Source organism: Procambarus clarkii, chromosome 50, assembly GCF_040958095.1.
Source record: "Procambarus clarkii isolate CNS0578487 chromosome 50, FALCON_Pclarkii_2.0, whole genome shotgun sequence".
NCBI classification, from domain to species: domain Eukaryota; kingdom Metazoa; phylum Arthropoda; class Malacostraca; order Decapoda; family Cambaridae; genus Procambarus; species Procambarus clarkii.
This window is the reverse complement of record NC_091199.1, coordinates 35,668,818-35,683,285: the sequence shown is the minus strand read 5'-3', so window position 1 is coordinate 35,683,285 and position 14,468 is coordinate 35,668,818. Positions and strand designations below refer to the sequence as shown.

Sequence of the window (14,468 nt, the reverse complement as noted above, 5' to 3'; positions counted from 1 at the left end):
GTAATGATTATCTAAAACCGGACAAAGTTGTTCAACCAGCATAGTTATAATAATTTATTAGTTCCATGTTGTGGTCAGTTGATTTGACTTACTGGTAGGAAGTTTTTCCCACAAAAACTTCCCTAAAGTGGTAACTGTGACCATCACTACAACTAATAATACCTCCATTACGACTGCAGCAGGAGAGACAGCTGACCTCCGTCAGTAGTCATGTCATACCAGGCAGACACCAGCCGTCCCTCACTGTGGGAGAGATTACTCACCTCCGTCAGTAGTCATGTCACACCAGGCAGACACTGGCCGTCCCTCACTGTGGGGGAGATTACTCACCTCCGTCAGTAGTCATGTCACACCAGGCAGACACCAGCCGTCCCTCCCTGTGGGAGAGATTACTCACCTCCGTCAGTAGTCATGTCACACCAGGCAGACACTGGCCGTCCCTCCCTGTGGGAGAGATTACTCACCTCCGTCAGTAGTCATGTCACACCAGGCAGACAGCAGCCGTCCCTCCCTGTGGGAGAGATTACTCACCTCCGTCAGTAGTCATGTCACACCAGGCAGACACTGGCCGTCCCTCCCTGTGGGAGAGAGTACTCACCTCCGTCAGTACTCATGTCACACCAGGCAGACACCAGCCGTCCCTCCCTGTGGGAGAGATTACTCACCTCCGTCAGTAGTCATGTCACACCAGGCAGACACTGGCCGTCCCTCCCTGTGGGAGAGATTACTCACCTCCGTCAGTAGTCATGTCACACCAGGCAGACACCGGCCGTCCCTCCCTGTGGGAGAGATCACAACTCATAAAACACCTCAACAATTCACCAAGTAAAGGCCTGGACATCACCAACATAATGTGGGAGATGTCCAGCAGCTACATAAAACTCTCCAGAACCAAGCATGTTAATCATTACTGTGGAGACTAAGCCCACATCACGGATAAAGTCCTCCTGGTTGAGTCCAGGCCCCGCACACCATTTTGTATGACATGCTGAATCACGAAAACTGTTTCACTTGCTTTGAGTGACTCAGCTCTCTTGATTTATTGTGAGAAACTCTCTCAGCTCTCTGGATTTCAGCAAGTATCGCAAGATTTTCTACCCGAGATTTAAAACCTTTGTAAAAATCGGGCAAAAAATCTTGCGATAGTCGCTGAAATCAAATGAGCTGTGAGAGAACTAACAAATCAGGGAAGATTTGTCAAATTTCTGTGGATCCCCTCCCATGTTGGAATCTGTGGAAAAGAACGTGTAGATGTGCTGGCTGCTGAAGGCGCTGAAGGAGACCATATTGAATACTACACACCCAAGACTCTTGTACAAATTAGAGGCATTATCAGGCAACATCACCGCAACAAGGTTACTGAGGAAAGAAGAGTAGAATAACAAATCAGTGAATCTGTATGCTGATACATCATAGTTGCAGCTGGCAATACCAATCATTATGAACGAAGAGGAGGTGGCCGCAGGAGAGAATTAATAATAGCGAGAATTCGTCTTGGATACAAATATCCAAGGAGATTTGGAATGGAAACAACAGTTGAACAGCTGAGTTGCAGAATCTGTGGTGAGAGTGTCGGAGATCGTCTTGACCACTACCTGAGAGAATGTGAACATCTGAGAGACATTACAAATATGTGTAGAACATTAAACCCCACCTTGATTGAATTAGGAAAATACTATTTGTCATATGTAGATAGTGTTAGTAAAAGATTCCCCCAATTTGCACCTACAAGATAACAAGATTTTAAGGGTTGACGAAGATTAATGTTAATCTTGTTTGAGAAGCTGTTCACTTGAGACGGTTAAGCAAGTCCCAGCTGTCTATGGGCACAAGTGGTAGGATGAACAACCCAGCGGGTTTTCTTCCTATTGGGGAATGCTGTACATGCTGCTATGGCGGTGTGTCCACTCACAAGATGAGTGGCGCTGCCCAATAAACTCGCCCCTCGGGGCAAAATGAAAAAAAAAAAATTTTGAGTCATCCTGAGGCACTCATACGGAGTCTCATTGACTCAGTAATATAGTCACTTTTATTGAATCACTTATAATAAGTCACTTACACTGATTCATTGATACTGAATCATGCAAAGTCACTGCAACATATTTGCTCATACTGAGTCACCCTCATAGAATCACTCAATCTGAGTAACTCAATTTGAATCACTTCAATTTAGTCATTCTTACTGAGCAACTCCCATTGATTTATTAATACTGCATTACTCGTGCTAAAGCATGCATAATCGGTCACTCACACTGAGTCAGATATTTGTGTCACTATTACTGAGTCACATGTCTGAATTGTGGAAAATGTTTATTAAATTGCCTATCAAAAAGGTATTTGGTGGTAGGAGAGTATGAACTCCTCTTAAGGATTCCCCCCTAGCATCACCCTCCCAATGCCAGTCTACACCATGCTACACTAGCTTCTATTGAGCTCTTCCTAAGTGTTCACCCTAGCATCACCCACCCAACGCTAGTCTACACACTGCCAGTAGCGTAAATTAGGACTATGACTGTCCGCGCCATCTGAGATGAGCCAGCTGTGGCCACCTGTCCAGGTAAGGGACCCGTTCATAGTCCTAAGAGGTTTGGGAGGACCGCCTCGCGCTCATGCGTAGTCACCTGGGAAGATTTGCAGTTGCCAGTGCTGAAAGGGGGATGTGAGGATAGGGAGAGTATGTGTAGCAGGTGTGTAGCATGTGTGCAGGTGTATGTATGTTAAAGAGTAAAATGAAAGTGTGTGTAATGGGGTCGTAGAGTTATACAGGTGAGCATGCTTAGTGAGGTTTAAGCATAGGGAGGGCTAGAGTCAAGCATGCAAGCAGCACTTGGCAACACAGGACCTAGGAGACCGGGTTGACTATGTGGAAAGGTTAGGTTAGGGAGGCGTGGGAAAAAAGGGAGGGAGGGGTCGGGTGACAGTCACACGCTCATGTCTGATGGGGAAACAGCTGTCCATCACCGCAACCCATCACTCAGACTCATGTTTTCTAAAACCACACACATTAACCAAAGGAGTTCTGTCGCCCTCTAGAGTTCTGCATGTAGCCTCTAGAGTTAGAAATAAATAAAGAATATTTATTTGGTGGGAGATGTAATGGAGATGGACTAAATCATACTTTTACATATCAAAATGATATTTTGGGCAGCAGAAAGATGATTTCCCTGTTACGTTATATTGTGTTACAAGGACTAAAACATTTATATTTTAAAAATGATATTTTGGACAGCAGGGAGATGATTACCTCGTTACGTCATGTTACATTACGTTACAAGGAATGATTGTAGTGTTTGATTGTTTCAACCACATGAGAGTGGATGCAGAGTTTAATGTTGACTATTCTGTATTTAGTGATGTGTGCTGACTGTACGATGTGACACAACCTTAATCTAATTATTGTTATATCAATAACAATAACTAGATTATTGCGAAAGTCGATTATCTCTGCTTATATATCTGACGTCTTTCAAAGTTTTCCAGTTTCTTTATGGGTCCAAGGTATAAAGGCGTGCATGACGTTTTCAAATTTCATTACAAAATCTTGGGTGATAGTATCTTTCAAGCCACCTATAGTATTTTTATGGAACATGATTCCCTCCTATAGTTCATAACAGGATGGTGAGATTTATATCTCATAAAAAACTTGAATAAAACTCAGTAGATGTGATCACCCCATGCAAGTTTCCCAAAGATATTGATAGGCTAGACAAAGACTGTTTATTTAACACAAAGGCTTAGAAATAAAGTAACGATGATGTACTTGAGTATTTTGAAAGTCGAATGAAGCATAATGCAGTTAAGAAACTGTTGAATGAAGCTAAACTTGTCTATTTTCACCTGTGAGGAATAATTTTAGTAAAGGAATGATGAAAGATACTGTCTGGTAAAAGTTAAACTTAATAAATTTTGTGATGGGGGAATTTAAATTACTGCATATTGGAGAGTAAACACACAAGCCAAGAAGAAGGAAGGCAAAGTTGAATGATGAAGTAGAGTTGGTAAGGCAGAGAATGAGCTACACACCTGCTGCACACCTGCTACACATACTCCCCCTATCCTCAAATCCCCCTATCATCATTGACAACAGCAAATCCTTCCAGAAGACTATGCACAGGCACGTGGGGGGGTCCTCCCATACCCCTTAGGACTATGACCAGGTCCCTTACCTGGGCAGGTGGCCACAACTGGCTCATCTGCTCAGATGGCGTGGACGGTCGTAGTCCTAATTTACACTACTGGCAGTGTGCAGACTGGCGTTGGGTGAGTGATGCAAGGGTGAAACCTTAGCAGGAGTTCAAAAGGGAGTCTACAGTCTATGCGCTGCCACACTAGCTCCTATTAATTATCTTGGATTATACTCTGTCGAGCACAAGTCGTGTACCTGAAATTACCTGGGGGTAACTAACACTCTAGTAGTCTTGATGAGTATAGAAAGCCAGTGGCTTATCAGTGGGCCCACATTTGTCCTGATGATTTATTTTAATGGTGGATTTTAAAATTAAACAGTTTTGTTGTATACAGCTTCAGCGGGTAGGCGATTCCTTGGGTTTATATCCCGAAAGACAAAAAAAAAACTACGTCGATGCTGCAACGTTCTAACAAGTCGTATCACCTTCTAATACGTTGTAACACCTTCTAACATGTTGTAACACTTCCTAACATGTTGTAACAACTGTCTCACATGTTGTAACAGCTTCTAACATGTTGTAACAACTAACAACTATCTAACATGTTGTAACACCTTCTAACATGTTGTGACAACTGTCTAACAAGCTGTAACACCTTCTAACAAGTTGTAACACCTTCTAACACGTTGTAACACCTTCTAACATGTTGTAACACCTTCTAAAATGTTGTAACACCTTCTAACAAGTTGCAACAGTTTCTAACAAGTTGTAACACCTTCTAACAAGTTACAACACCTTCTAACAAGCTGGAACACCTTCTAACACGTTGTAACATCTTCTAACATATTGTATCACTTTCTACCACATTGTAACACTTTCTAACACCTTCTAACAAGTGCAACATTTTCTAACAAGTTGTAACACGTTCTAACAAGTTGTAACACCTAACACTTTGTACCACCTTCAAACAAGTTGTAACTCCTTCTAATATGTTGTAACACCTTCTAACAAGTTGTAACTCCTTCTAACATGTTGTAACACTTTATATCATGTTGTAACACCTTCTAACAAGTTGTAACATCTTCTAGCAAGTTTTAACACCTTATAACAAGTTGTAACACCTTCTAACGCTCTGTACCACCTTCTAACAAGTTGGAACTCCTTCTAACATGTTGTAACACCTTGTAACAAGTTGTAACTCCTTCTAACAAGTTGTAACTCCTTCTAACAAGTTGTAACTCCTTCTAACAAGATCTAACACTTTCTAACATGTTGTAACTCTTTTTAACATGTTATAACACCTTCTAACAAGTTGTAACTCCTTCTAACATTTTGTAACACCTTCTAACATGTTGTAACACCTTCTAACAAGTTGTAACACCTTCTAACATGTTGTAACACCTTCTAACATGTTGTAACACCTTCTAACATGTTGTAACACCTTCTAACATGTTGTAACACCTTCTAACAAGTTGTAACACCTTCTAACAAATTGTGACAATTATCTAGCAAGTTGAAACAACTAAACCGCCATAAAAACTGTATAACAAGATGTAACCACTTAGTAATGAGGTAACAATAGGGACCGTTACACTGTGTGTTTGCAGAGTGATGGATTTTGACTCCAAGGTCCTTCATTATGTTCAGTAATATGCCGCAAGGTAATGTTAATCATTTGGTTGTTGTGACGTGGGTTGTTATATCCCCCATGTAAGGTCTTGCATTTGTTACATTAAAAAGTATTTGCCAGTCTTCTGACCATTTGTGGAGTTATGTGGATTTCTTCCTAAGTCCTCGATATCATTTTCACTTCCCACTTCACCATAAATTTTTGTGTCATCTGCAAAATGATGATGTGGGGAGGATGAAGGAACGGGGAAGTGGGGGATGGTGGATAATTGAAATTGAAATTGAAATAAGTTTATTGAGGTAAAATACACACAAAGGGATGAGGTAGCTCAAGCTATTCTCACCCCGTTCAATGGTGGATAGGAGGGGACGGAGGAGTGAAGAATGGTGGGGCTGACAAGGGGACAGGGAAATGGGAGATGGTGAAGGGGGGGGGGGGGAATGGTGGGGAGGACAAAGGGACGGGGGTGTGGGGGGATGATGGGGAGGACGAGGGGACGGGGAAGTGAGGGAAATGTAGGGAGGACGAGGGGACCGGAGATGATGGGAATGGTGAGTAGGATGGGGGAACAGGGGAAGGTTGCTGTGGCTCTGGAACGCGCATGCGTTGCTAAGTCACAGCAACGCGTGGCTGGGTACAGCTAGTATATACTATAAAAACAATTGGGTCGAAAATGGATCTATGTGGTACCCTACTCACCACATTTCTCCAGTCAGATTCCTTCCCATTTAGCACAACCTTCTGTTTTCTTTGTTTTAACCATTGTTTTATTTATTCTTGTTATATTTTATTTGAATTATTTACAAGTAATTTAATAAATGGAATACTATTTATTCCATGTGCCTGTAATTTCCTTGCTTGTCTTTCATGTGGTAACTTTTATCGAAAGCATTATCACAGTCCATATATACTACATCTGCTGGAAGTCCTTTGTCTGAGTAGCTCCTTACCGTTTCCAAAAATGTGATCTATTTTTAACATACCAAAGTTGAGTTGATATTATAAAATTGTTCACTGTGAGATGGTGGATGATTCTCTCCCTTAGGACTCTCCCATGAGCTTGCAGATGTGTGATGTCAAGCTAATCGGACGGTGACTTTCTACTGAGCTTTCTGTCTATTTTGGAAATAGGGGTGACAGTGGAGGGTAGAAATAGCCCTAGCTATTCTATCCTTTTGAGATGTATCATATTGTCTCAATAAATGTACTTGAACTTGAAGGGGTGACATTGGCATATTTCCAATCTAGGGGAACTATCCCGTGGTCCAGAGATTTTCTGGAATGGAGTTCCAATGGTAGGTATAGTTCCTCTGCCAGTTCCTTTACGGTTTAGAATATAATTCTGACCACAACTGGGGTACCCAACCACTTTGGGTGGACGGTAGAGCCACGGTCTCGCTTCATGCAGGTCGGCGATCAATCCCCGACCGTCCAAGTAGTTGGGCACCGTTCATCGCCCCCCCCCCCCACATCCCCTACGACCCATCCGAAATCCTTAGCCTCATCCCTTCCCAGTGCTATATAGTCGTAATTGCTTAGCACTCTCCTGATAGTTCCCTTCCCTTCCCCCCACCTGGGGTGTTTGAGTCTTATAGTTTGTCAGTGCTCTTCCTGGTAATGTTGCACGTTATGGGTATATCACTTAATTCGTTCTCTTCACCTTCTTCAAATATTTGTGTGGGTAATGGGATGCCACATAAACTTTCTAGTGTAAACACTGATGTTAAGTATTCATTCAGTGCTGCTGCACTTTTATCGTCCAATTCAATTTGGTTAGAGTTATCTTACCATGGTCGACCGAGTCTTTTGTTTAGTTTTTCTTCTTATAGGCATAGAACGACTTAGGAACTTTCTTTATGTTTTGAGCAAGTGGTTTTCGTAGTTTCTTTTGGCTGATCTAATTTCCTTTTTGGCTGAGTTTAATGCCTTTTATAATATCTCATAATTAGTGATGTTCATCATGGATTTATATCTCCTCCAGAGGGCGTTTAAGTTATATAATTGAATCATTTTATAGTTCTACTTGTATTCGATGTTAGCTTACTGACCATATGTTTAAGCACTTCTGGGCCGATATATTAGCAATTAAAATTGAGTAACTAGCTCCCCGCTCTCCCTTCTCCGGGGTGGAGGGGACGTCAACTCTGGGGTGGGGAGACGTCAACTCCGGGTGGAGAGACGTCAACTCCGGGGTGGAGAGACGTTAACTCCGGGGAGGAGAGGAAGTCAACTCCAGGAAGGAGGGGACGTCAACTCAGGGGTGGAGAGACGTCAACTCTGGGGAGGAGGAACGTCTACTCCGGGGTGGAGGGACGTCTACTCCAGGGTGGAGGGATGTCAACTCCGGGGTGGAAGGACGTCAAATCTGGGGTGGAGAGCCGTCAACTTAGGGGAGGAGGGGACGTCAACTCAGGGGAGGATAGACGTCAACTCCGAGGAGGAGGGGACGTCAACTCCGGGGAGGAGGGGACGTCAATTCTGGGGTGGAAGGGACGTCAACTGTGGGGAGGAGGGGACGTCAACTCCGGGGGAGGAGGGGACGTCAACTCAGGGGTGGAGAGACGTCAACTCCGGGGTGGAGGAACGTCAACTCCGGGGAGGAGGGGACGTCATCTCCGGGGTGGAGGTGACGTCAACTCTGGGGTTTAGAGACGTCAACTCCTGGGTGGAGGAACGTCAACTCCGGGGTGGAGGGACGTCAACTCCGGGGTGGAGGGACGTCAACTCTGGGGTGGAGAGACGTCAACTCCGGGGAGGAGGGGACGTCAACTCACGGGAGGATAGACGTCAACTCCGAGGAGGAGGGGACGTCAACTCCGGAGTGAAGGGACGTCAACTCCGGGGTGAAGAGACGTCAACTCCGGGGAGGAGGGGACGTCAATTCTGGGGTGGAGGGGACGTCAACTGTGGGGTGGAGGGACGTCAACTCCGGGGTAGAGGGACGTCTACTCCGGGGTGAAGGGACGTCAACTCCGGGGTGGAGAGACATCAACTCCGGGGAGGAGGGGACGTCAACTCCGGGGTGGAGAGACGTCAACTGCGGGGAGGAGGGGACGTCAATTCTGGGGTGGAGGGGACGTCAACTGTGGGGTGGAGGGACGTCAACTCCGGGGTGGAGGGACGTCAACTCCGGGGTGGAGGGTGGTCAACTCCGGGGTGGAGGAGACGTCAACTTCGGGATGAAGGGAGGTCAACTCCGGGGTGGAGGGACGTCTACTTCGGGGTGGAGGGACGTCAACTCCAGGGTGGAGGGACGTCAACTCCGGGGTGGAGGGAGGTCAACTCCGGGGTGGAGGGACATCAACTCCGGGGTGTAGGGAGGTCAACTCAGGGTGTGGAGGGACGTCTACTCCAGGGTGGAGGGACGTCAGCTCCGGGGTGGAGGGACGTCAACTCCGGGGCGGAGGGACGTCAACTCCGGGGCGGAGGGACGTCAACACTGGGGAGTAGGGGCGTCTACTCCAGGGTGGAGGGACTTCAACTCCGGGGTGGAGAGACGTCAACTCCGGGAAAGAGGGGACGTCAACTCAGGGGAGGATAGACGTCAACTCCGAGGAGGAGGTGACGTCAACTCCGGGGTGGAGAGACGTCAACTCCGGGGTGGAGGGATGTCAACTCTGGGATGGAGAGACGTCAACTCCGGGGAGGAGGTGACGTCAACTCCGGGGAGGAGGGGACGTTAATTCTGGGGTGGAGGGGACGTCAACTGTGGGGTGGAGGGACGTCTACTCCGGGGTAGAGGGACATCAACTCCGGGGTGGAGGGAGGTCAACTCTGGGGCGGAGGGGACGTTAACTTCGGGGTGAAGGGACGTCAACTCCGGGGTGGAGGGACGTCTACTCCGGGGTGGAGGGACGTCAACTCCAAGGTGGAGGGACGTCAACTCTGGGGTGGAGGGACGTCAACTCCGGGGTGGAGGGACGTCAACTCCGGGGTGGAGGGACGTCAACTCCGGGGTGGAGGGACGTCAACTCCGGGGTGGAGGGACGTCAACTCCGGGGTGGAGGGACGTCAATCTTCACATTTGGTTTGTTCCCCAGGAATGCGCACTTCGAGGCTCTGACCAACAGTTCCACTTTGTTTGCTATCATGAGCGTTTGTGAGATGCTGACGGTCTTCAACAAACAGACGAATGTTTAGTGAACAATTAAGTGCATAAACTTTGAGTAGAGAGACTGTAACAGAGCCATTGGTTAATTAAGAAGAATTACAAGAACGCCGGCAGACGCCAAGCTCGCTATGGGTTCATCAAATGAAACAACTTTCCCAGCTCAAGAGAAGAGTTAAATGAACCTGGCATAATTAGACTTTGTGTACTCGGGTTCCTTTACATTTTATCAGAGCGGTTATAACTGTTTTTATTTATTGATTGTTTGTATAGTGATCAATCGGTTTTATGTCATTACCATTTTCCTCATACAAAGAACACTGGTTATTTATACGGGCTTAACCCCACACTCATATACGTTAAATTTCGTATCTTTTTGATTTACGTTTAGTAAGAATTTGATGAGATTAAATATAAATCATTTTTTAAGTATCAATCTTATTTTATTAATTATTTCAGTCAATTAGGACATCTATCTACTTATATTGTGACTGAGGCCATTTAGTCACTTTGATCTATCAAAATTAGTTTGAGAAAAACAGTGTTTGCCCCCTTAACGAGCAAGTGTCCTGCTGCACTGGATACGAATTTACAGAATTAGTTCAAATTTAGGTATCTCCTTGGGTACTGCGAAAGCAGAATACACAACGCCTTAAGCTAAAATACATCTTGACACCTCATGAGTTTAGGATACGACTGATGTAACTAAATCCAGCAAAGGCCTAAATCATTTATTATTTGCTAATCTATGCATAATTGATTCATGTTTGATTTACTATTCACATTTTATTTAAGTATTGAGTATTGTTACAAGGATTAGCACCACTGTGAAAGTTCTCAAGTCCTTTGTCTCTCACCTGTTGAAACTTAGATGTGTTGTTCATTATAACTGACCTATAGCTTGCTCTATTTTATGAACTTGGTAAACTAGGATAGTGTATGCGGGAGCTACACAATGTCCCACATGTGTCTGGTCCTTCTCACATGTGTCTGGTCCTTCCCACTTGTGTCTGGTCCTTCCCACATGTGTCTGATCCTTCCCACATGTGTCTGATCCTTCCCACATGTGTCTGGTCCTTCCCACATGTGTCTGGTCCTTCCCACATGTGTCTGATCCTTCCCACATGTGTCTGATCCTTCTCACATGTGTCTGGTCCTTCCCACTTGTGTCTGGTCCTTCCCACATGTGTCTGATCCTTCCCACATGTGTCTGATCCTTCCCACATGTGTCTGGTCCTTCTCACATGTGTCTGGTCCTTCCCACTTGTGTCTGGTCCTTCCCACATGTGTCTGATCCTTCCCACATGTGTCTGATCCTTCCCACATGTGTCTGGTCCTTCCCACTTGTGTCTGGTCCTTCCCACATGTGTCTGATCCTTCCCACATGTGTCTGATCCTTCCCACATGTGTCTGGTCCTTCCCACTTGTGTCTGGTCCTTCCCACATGTGTCTGATCCTTCCCACATGTGTCTGATCCTTCCCACATGTGTCTGGTCCTTCTGAACCTCCCACATGTGTCTGGTCCTTCTGAACCTCCCACATGTGTCTGGTCCTTCTGAACCTCCCACATGTGTCTGGTCCTTCTGAACCTCCCACATGTGTCTGGTCCTTCTGAACCACCCACATGTGTCTGGTCCTTCTGAACCTCCCACATGTGTCTGGTCCTTCTGAACCTCCCACATGTGTCTGGTCCTTCTGAACCTCCCACATGTGTCTGGTCCTTCTGAACCTCCCACATGTGTCTGGTCCTTCTGAACCACCCACATGTGTCTGGTCCTTCTGAACCTCCCACATGTGTCTGGTCCTTCTGAACCACCCACATGTGTCTGGTCCTTCTGAACCTCCCACATGTGTCTGGTCCTTCTGAACCTCCCACATGTGTCTGGTCCTCCTGAACCACCCACATGTGTCTGGTCCTTCTGAACCTCCCACATGTGTCTGGTCCTTCTGAACCTCCCACATGTGTCTGGTCCTTCTGAACCTCCCACATGTGTCTGGTCCTCCTGAACCTCCCACATGTGTCTGGTCCTTCTGAACCTCCCACATGTGTCTGGTCCTTCTGAACCACCCACATGTGTCTGGTCCTTCTGAACCTCCCACATGTGTCTGGTCCTTCTGAACCTCCCACATGTGTCTGGTCCTTCTGAACCTCCCACATGTGTCTGGTCCTTCTGAACCTCCCACATGTGTCTGGTCCTCCTGAACATCCCACATGTGTCTGGTCCTTCTGAACCTGCCATGTGTTCAGCCACGCACCCTATGCCAACTGGATGAATAGTGGTACGAACAAGAAGAACCACTGTGGCGAGGTGAGTCACAGTGAGGTGGATAAGCTCAACCACGAACCGAAGAAGACGTTTACAGGGAAAAGAATTTCATAGAGGAATGAAGATGTCGCCTTCCGTACCACTACCTCACCTGGCATTGTTGTACCACTGCCTGACACATAGACACTCCTGGCCCAATCAGGTTGTATCCTACCTACACCGAGGTTGTTACCCAGCACCATCTGCATGTGCTCTAAGGGTAACTTAGGGGCAACAGCTACGATAGCCTTCTCAACTCCGTAGTCGGCAATCAGCTGTACCTCGTGAAGTGGTAACCTGTACTCTTCTGCTACACTCCGTGTTCTCACCACTCCCACAGATGATTCCATAAAATCGTTGGGAAGAATACTCCTGGCTACCATGCTTATGTCAGCACCCGTATCACGAAGAACTGCATCCTCCACTGGGTCTGACTTCCCAAACTTCACGTTGGCCCCGAAAACGAAGGGGTGTTCGCCCATCTTCATTTCCCAACTATTCACATTGGGTCCACTATAATATAGGGTATGAACAAATACTCTCTCCTCTTCTAACATCAGTCTCATATTCCTCTGGTGCTCGTCACACTCACGGGCAAAATGACCTCTTACACAACAGTTGTAGCATCGGCCGCCTCTCCTAGGCGACCACTCGCCAGTCACTCTGGTGATGCCAACAGTAGACGTTCCCTGAGTCCTACTTGGACTCCCCGTCGTCGGTTCCCGGGCAGCAGCTCCTACTCCCGAGCTAGGTCCACTGCTCACAGCTTGAGGCTTCCTTCCCGCATCCCTCGAGCTCTTGAACCGATATTCTTCACTGGGCAAACTACCCTTGGGAGAGTTCCAGCCCGTCCCTGCTCCTGAACTCTTAAAGTTCCCTCCAGACATGGTGTAAGGCGATTGTCTGGGCGGTCCCTTCCTTCTAAGATGCAGTGTCTCCTCCAGCTTGGTTCGCTGTACCTTTAAGGTCCTTTATTCCTGCCTCCTTCACTCTGACCTTGAGTTCCGGAATGGAGCATGGACATGAATTTTTCCATCACAATCAACTGTTTCAGCTTCTCCATCGTCTCTACCTCTTCGGCCTTCAGCCATCGTAGAAACTTGCACTCCATGTCACGAGCAGTCTCAGCATATGACCTTCCTGATGCCCTCGTGCAGTCACGGAAGCGTTTCCTGTAAACCTCCGGGGTTAGTCTATATGAGTGGAGCACCGCTTTCTTGATTGTGTCGTATATGGCACACTCCTCGATGTCCAACATGTTATATGTCTCTCTGGCCTCACCAGTCAATCTACTCTGTACTAACGCAGCCCAACCCTCTTTCGGTCATTCCTTCAATGTTGCTATCCTGTCAAAATGGTCGAAGAAAGCCTCGGCCTCCAGAGGATCAAAGGTAGGTAGATCGCGCTCCCGGGCCTTGAGGTCATCCCGACGTGCAGGTATCGAGACTAGCCCACGTTCAACGTGCCTCAGCTCGACCTCCCCATTTGCCTCTATCTCGGCTCGTCGCATTTGTAGCGTTCTTGCTCCTCATGACGCAGCTGTGCTTCTCTCTCCTCTCGACGCAGTTAGGCCTCTAATTGCATTCGTATTATCTCCAGCTGCACGCTCTTCCGGCTACTATTGGATCCCCCACTGCTTCCACGTTCACTGCGAGTTCTAGCCACACTGGTATGTGCTTGGGACGACTCTACTGGGGACGGCCCACTTTGGGATGGCTCCTCTTGGCATGGTTCTACTCCCATCGTCTCCTCTCGAGCTATGTACTGTGCCATGATCTCTATCCTATGTTCCGCTACCTTAGTCGTCCTCACTCTGATCCCAAAGTTGTTTGCCACTTGTTGGAGCTGAGCTTTGGTACACTCCTCCAAAATTTTCTCATCCCCCATCCCAATAAATTTGTTTACAGTATCCTCTTCCATCTCTATATTATCGAGCATACACGACAGCACAGACAAATTAGTGGGTGCTAATTTCAATGTTTCACTCCCTTAGCGGGTTGGGTAATGCTATCACCAAATTCACTGGCAACACTTTTCTGGCAACACTGTCCGCGAATTTTGGCAACATTGTCCTGAACTCTGGGCAACACTGTTGCCCGACCAACGTATGCTGGCAACACTGTACCTCGATGAACGTATCCTAGCAACACTGTATTTTGACGAATGTATCCTGGCAAGGTTGCCAATTCTTGTCACAGGGGGTGGGGGGGGGGGGGCTGGGGCTATGCTAGCATGGGGCTGCTACGGGGTTCAGGAGACAGTACTCAGTCTCTGCGATCACGTGACTCCACAGATTC

General features: G+C 46.8%; 1 protein-coding gene across 1 annotated transcript in view; it reads right to left on the bottom strand.

The window, feature by feature from the left end:
* The window catches only part of LOC138351747 (angiopoietin-4-like), a 283,693-nt gene that overhangs the window by 149,491 nt on the left and 119,734 nt on the right, over nucleotides 1-14,468 (bottom strand). The window contains exon 5 of the mRNA XM_069303775.1: nucleotides 733-779. Within this exon, the coding sequence (XP_069159876.1) occupies nucleotides 733-779 (47 nt within the window). The remainder of the gene's footprint in view (nucleotides 1-732; nucleotides 780-14,468) is intronic.